At 46.7% G+C, this 6,690-nt stretch overlaps 1 protein-coding gene across 1 annotated transcript in view; it reads left to right on the top strand.

Moving 5' to 3' along the window:
• Nucleotides 1-6,690, top strand: part of LOC106812935 (cell division cycle 7-related protein kinase-like) — an 83,489-nt gene that overhangs the window by 1,748 nt on the left and 75,051 nt on the right. Inside the window, exon 2 of the mRNA XM_014816945.1 lies at nucleotides 2,628-2,760. Within this exon, the coding sequence (XP_014672431.1) occupies nucleotides 2,628-2,760 (133 nt within the window). The remainder of the gene's footprint in view (nucleotides 1-2,627; nucleotides 2,761-6,690) is intronic.

Here is a 6,690-nt window from a genome sequence, read left to right as displayed (position 1 = left end):
TCATCGCGTAGCGGCGAATGAGCGAGCGCGTGGTTGCTGAGTGACAGCATTTCTTGGGGTTTCTTGTAGGAGCCACTATGTGTTACCCGTAAGGCGCGCCACCGCCAAAAATTAATAGGGGCCGTTTGGAGATGGCCTCTAGCCGTCGATGGCGAAATGTCGGTTGGATTCCGCCCCGTTTTTGCGGAGTTCGTTTTCAGACCCCTGTCTAACATGTCTGTCTAAGTGGACAAAAAGGGGGCGGCGTATTCGATGTGGGACGCTGCGCTCAATAACGGGGGCCGCATGTCCGTCCAGCAACTACATACAGGAAGTTAGTCTACTTCCCTGGCATTGTTAAGCTGGGTTTACACTACCGACTTTATGTTGTCAAATTGGCGAATTGGACCAATTTCGCAATTATACAACCGACAATCGGCAGTGTAAACGCAAAAGTCGCGCGAGTAACTGGTCAATAGTAACTACATAGTTGGGAGATTAGAACATGTTCTATTTTCGCCAACTCAGTGTTGCCGAATTGCGACATTGGTCCAGCTCGCCAATTTTACAACGTGAAGTCGGTACACACTTTTTTGTTTATAAGAATCGTACTTTTTTTTTGAGCCTCGTGATTCTTAGAAAATCGACATTTTGAGCCTTAAATAATTCTTAAATGATTCTTAAATAATTGTTGAAAAAATCAACTTATATTTTCATTAAAACTGTTAAATGCGATAGCATGTAAAACGTGGTGGTTGAACGAAAGAGGAAAATGCTAATATCCAATAAAAGAACCAATGTATAACACAACAAGAAAGTAACCCTTCCTTTTCAAAATATACGCAATTCGTTAAACTACAGTAATATGACTTCTACGCCGTCAATGTCTTCGAGGCCAATATAGTCCTCACTACCGTCGGGGGGAGGAAACGCGATATTTATGTATGTCGTCGTTGAAGTATTCAAGAGTGCCTTCAAACCACCCATTTTCATAATGAACTTTCACCCTACGGCCGCAAAATTCAACGTCATAGAATCGGTCATCCTCATTATCAATCCACCGTCGCCGTCGTCATCGAGTGACAATGTGTGTGTGATGATCGAGCCTCAGCATTATTCTTAAAAATTTCTTAAAATTTGGGAAATCAAGCCTCGATGATTCTTATAAAAAGAATTCTTATAAACAAAAAAGCGTGTAGTGTAAACCCAGCTTTAAGGTGTGTAGATCCGCTGCGTGATTAACGCGAGGCGAGTTGTATCATTGTTTATGAAGCTACTCTACATTCGGCAAGCTCTGCCTTGGCTCTACGACCCTAGTTCCTCCATCATAGACGAACCTCCGTCATCACTCCACATTAAATTACGTAAAATATCGGTGATGAGGATGGTTGGCTACTGTAGTGCTATACCTACCCTGCCTCTTTCGCTCGCTGCATTGTTTTTTCTGAATATTTTACCTTTTCATGACACACGCGAGACGCCATATTTGTGAATCGTTTCTAGCAATTTGGTAAAACAGGGATTTTTTCTCCGGCATCTGCTGAGAATGCGTCATGTCATGAGGTTAGATTATTGCTATGAGTATGCATACGTTCGTTATTCATTGGAAAGTGGCCAGGCACTAATTGATTCCCCCAAGTGAATTCCAGTAGCTTTTCTTAAATGGAATTTTCTGTATTTGTTTTTTCTCTGAATGCGTATGGTGTATGCATAGAGAACAAATAATTGGCAAACAGTTGCAAGAACCTTTTAAAATTATAATTTTATTGAAAATTAAAAACATAATTAAAATTTATTAAAGTAATATATACACACCATAAAACAAAACAAAATACACCAATCATCAGCTGTTATTGGAAAATTAAAAACAACTAATTCTTTTCTCGACCTTTCAACACATTAATTAGTCAATGCTGCCTGGATCAGTGTATGCTTTTGCATATATGTTATTCCCGAAAGCTGCACCAAGTTGCGATTTTCCCCCGCAAGTACCCCGCCGTATGCCGTTCCTCGCAGGAATGAAAACCGGTCGTTGTCAGCACTCCGTTGGCTTCCCAGTTGCCATGGCAACACAGCACTTGTTTTCCACGTCGCAATGTCCGTGCTGACGTCGCTGATATCCTAGTTTTGTGGGCGGATATCACAACCGGCACTCTCTTCCCGGGCTCTCGTCTCCACAAAATACCGAATGCTCAGTAGAACTTAATGGCAGTTTACTTGAGTCCGTCGGTGATGGGTCCGACCTCTCACGTAGAGAATAGCTGCGAGGTACCCGGCGCCACCCAGCTCAGCCCCGATACCTGCGCGTTGTAGCCGGCGCCCTCTGGCGGCGACTGTCGCAGTCTATTAGCTGTTAACCATATAATAGTATGCACATTGATCTGGCCATCACAGCCCATCTTGCTCTTCCATTAGCTACAGCTCTGCAATCTATAAATCCGAACTCACAATTGATTTCTTTAAAATAAGTAGCTTTTCAATTAAATTTTTTTTTTTAAATGGCACATTTTTTTAATAAAACAAATCGAAGATAAACATCAATATCGCGCTATTTCTGATACATATATGAAGTTGCGGAACCTAACCGGGCCGAGCTTCCACGCGTTCGTGATCGGTGGCGGTTGACTCCGGGTTCACGATCATTGCAGGTACGTTCAGCTGTGTGTATCTGGCCATCGGTAAGCCGCCGCACGGGAGCAGCAAGTTCGCCGTGAAACACGTCGTGCCAACGAGTCATCCGCGCCGCATCGAGAACGAGCTGCAATGCATGACCGACCTGGGGTGAGTCGCATCGTTAGCTTCTACTCTGCCTCCCTCGTTAATTGTCATGCTTCCATCGTGTATTATCATGCCTGCCTCGCTGTGTTTAGCGTTACAGACTGTTACAAGTGTGACCTGCCTGGGGTCAGTCACATCCATCCATCGTTAGCTATACTCTCCATCCCTCGTTAGCTATACTCTCCATCCCTCGTTAGCTATACTCTCCATCCCTCGTTAGCTATACTCTGCCTGCCTCGTTAGCTGTACTCTGCCTGCCTCGTTAGCTATACTCTCCCTGCCTTGTTAGCTATACTCTGCCTGCCTCGTTAGCTACTATTCTATCCATGTTAGTTTACTATTCCATAATATCTAGGAATATCCAGAGAGACGGGTACAAGAATGGCATTGCGCAAAAGATGCGTTTGTTCCCGAACCGCCGAGAGCGGTTAGCCGCGCCTTCCGCGGGGACTGGGCGCACGGCCGACCGCGGGGACTGTTGTATGTAGCATCTCGCGCCGCCCGCCTATACGATTCGGCGCGCCGAAGGAGACGGCGCGAATTCGGTTATAGCGGGAAGCGTAACATTACGCGCAGTTTCGTCACACCTACACCGGCTCGGACTACGGCGGCCTTGGGTTGAATGAGCGAGCGCGTGGTGCTTGAGTGACAGCATTTTCTTGGGGTTTTCTTGTGGAGCCACTATGTGTTACCGTAATTATAGGCCGTTTGGAAGATGGCTCTAGCGTCCGATGGCCAAATGTCGGTTGGGATCCGCGGCTTTTTCGCAGAGTTTGTTTTCGACCCCTGGTCTAACATATTGTCTAAGGTGCGACAAAAGGGGGCGGCGTATTCGCTGTAGGGGCGCGGCTTCGCGCGAGCCTGTGCGCTGCGTGCAATAACGGGGGCCGCATGTCCGTCCAGCACTACATACAGGAAGTTAGTCTTACTTCCTGGCATTGTTAAGATTGGATTTCGAATTGGACAATTTTTCGACAATTATACAACCGGACAATCGGCAGTGTAAACGCCAAAAGTCGCGCGAGTAACTGGTCAATAGTACTACATAGTTGGGAGATTAGAACATGTTCTATTTTCGCCAACTCAGTGTGCCGATTGCGACATTGGTCCACGCTCGCCAATTTACAACGTAAGTCGGTAGTTGTAAACCCAGCTGAAGGCTGAAGATGCTGCCTGATAGAAGCATGTTAGCATACTGTGCGCTTTCTAGCAGGCGGTCTCTAGCATTTAGGCAAGATGCGAGAAGAGAGTTGTTCATAATAATTCTCATTTATTGGGCGTCTTAGCTCATCAAAGCAGACCTAATCATGTTTATTAGGGTTACAAGGTAATTCATGTTAATCCTAAATTTATCATAAGTATATATGTGTGATCTTGATTTATCTTCCATTGGAGAATCAGAGCGGTGAATGAGGTAACATGGGAGGAAACACAGTAAAAGCATTGATGCATGACTCGGGTAGTGTATATTTAACGCTGCGATATCGTCGTGTTCCCGCGTATTTCCGCTTAATGTAGTGCGATAACCTTTGCACTTGCCTCAGGTAACGTCCGCACAGGCTGGCGTCGTGAACTTGGACCAGGACTCCAGGATGGAGGTGGTGATGGCCACTTGCTTTGCAGGTATTGTCCTTCTTGGTAGGTTAATACTTAAATTAAGTGACAGGGCCCTCCGTAGAATGCAGAAGATTATCCGGAGTAATTATTTACTATTTTTTTTACTGTATTACTACTTGCTACGATTGCGCGACGGGGCTATTGCTACTGCTGTGCTGCTTTGCTGCTGTTGCTGCTGCTGCTTTTTTTTTTACGTGCTGCTGTGTGTGCTCTGCTGCTTACTGCTGCTGCTGCTGTTTACTGCTTCTGCTTGCTACTGCAACCGCCACTACCAAAAAATATTCATAATAAGCAACAACAATCATTAGAAGCAGCAGTAGCATTAATCATCATCATCATCTCATATATCCTATTGCGTGATTTCTTAAACCGAACTGCAGTTAGTTCATTGGCTTACCTGCCTATATTAGAACACCTGTTGTCTCACGTGGCAGCCGGGGGGGATAGCACCTGGCAGGGATGTACTGTCGTACCGAGACTCCTGAGCAGTGTCTCACAAACTCCCTACCGCACTCGTTCAGATCTTACGATTCCCGGGCTTCAGTATGATATCAGGTTAGGCTTCACGCACCAGCGTGTCATGGATAACGTGTTGAGATATACCCGGCATTGTCATGGGCTTTCGCATGAGTATACCCGGCGTTGTCATGGGCTAACGTTGAGATATTACCCGGCGTTGTCATGGCTACACATGAGATATTACTCGGCGTTCTGGCTACAGCGTGAGATATGTACCGCGCGTTGTTCAAGTTGTTGTACATTTTCTGCTTTATGGTGTGCAAGTGGTGAGATCTTGAGCATATTTGATCAGGCGAGTTGCCTTGAAAGCATTTCACACAGTTGATATGCAATGCGGTACTCTACAAATTTGGTATATAACGTGCGCGCACATAGCTGAACGCTCTTGTGTTGGTCAGGCGATCGATTTAACGGGAGTCCTAACCCGGGGCTCGATGGCTGCTCTGCGCTGTGTACCGTACCTCTATCAGTGCTGCCGCAGAGTATTACCAGGTCTGACGGTCAGTTTGTCAGTAGCCTTTCACGCGCGTTAGCAGGAAGGTGAGAGCTTGCACTCACGAGGAGTGTGTAGTATTCAGGTGCAGTGTAAAATGTACACGGGCGAGGAGCGATTCGCTCTTGCAAAACTCCGAAATCGCCTCCCGTGTAGGCTCAAATAGCTCCTGTAATTTATTGACGGAGCTGATTTTGGACAGATGAAAAGAGTCCTAAAGAGAAAAGGGAAATTTTTCTTTGATGCAGGTGGACAAATGTCGTGTTAGGTGATTCGGCTTGTACAGGTTATTAGTTGTTCCGGCTTATATTAAAGCATCTGGCGTCGTATGTGTTGATGGTGTATCGATACGTAGTGGTGATATCTATCGTGTTTTACAGGTGTTGGTAGTCTTAGATTCAACAACAATTAACTATCTTTTGAGTTTTTTTTTATTTTGCTTACTTATGTAATCTCAAATTAGTGTGTTTGTTTTTGCCTTCATGACTTTTGGAACCAGGTGAAGAAGTGTGATGAGTGTTATGTTTAATTAATTAAGTCGGACACTTGTGACCATCTCGTGCGAAATTATCTTGCTCAGTTGTTACACAAAACGGTTTAACATATGTTGAGATGATGATTTTCATTTCTTATGTGTGTGTGCCGGTGCGATGCCATGAGAGTGCTCGCCGTGCGTGTGGGTGCCCGAGGTGCATGCCAATGAGGGTGCCGGTTGGTGCTGCTGTCCCGGTGCGTGGGCGTGCGGTGCGGTGCGGGGCGCTGCGGGCGGCGTGTATAGATTATGTATTTATGGTATGTAGCATACCGGTTTCTTTGCGATGTGCATCTACTCAATTTAGTTGTTACCCGTTATGGGTGCTCAAATGATCAATCCTAGCCGCGCCCCCTGTGGTTGTACTAACGGGGCCGCAGAAAGCGGCTGGGCGCGGCGGTGCGATTTCCGCGCGGAGCAGACCGGCGTCTCGAATTTCTGCTGCCAGGGTGGCCGCACCTGGCGGCGTCACCGTTGTGCCGCCCAACGGCGTTGAGGCCGAGTCTGTTGTTTGAGCACTCTGATGGAATCGGTGCTGTCCTGCGAGCAGCCTGGGCGGCACTGGTGCTGGGTCGTCGAGTGGGTTTGTGGCGAGGATTGGCGTTGGGCGGGGCGGCGAGCCACGCATCCTGTTTCAACCCTCGCTGGCACATCCTGTGGGGCCGCTGACGTTGAACACCCCGGGTTGAGCCTCACCATAGATGCAGCGAGGACAGACGCATGCATGGCGGAGGATACGTTTCATCTGACTATATTATTAATATTTTTAGAG

The sequence above is a fragment of the Priapulus caudatus genome, unplaced genomic scaffold, assembly GCF_000485595.1.
Source record: "Priapulus caudatus unplaced genomic scaffold, Priapulus_caudatus-5.0.1 Scaffold703, whole genome shotgun sequence".
Lineage (NCBI taxonomy): Eukaryota > Metazoa > Priapulida > Priapulimorpha > Priapulimorphida > Priapulidae > Priapulus > Priapulus caudatus.
Note: the sequence above shows the minus strand (reverse complement) of the source record. Positions and strands in the feature narration are given on the sequence as shown.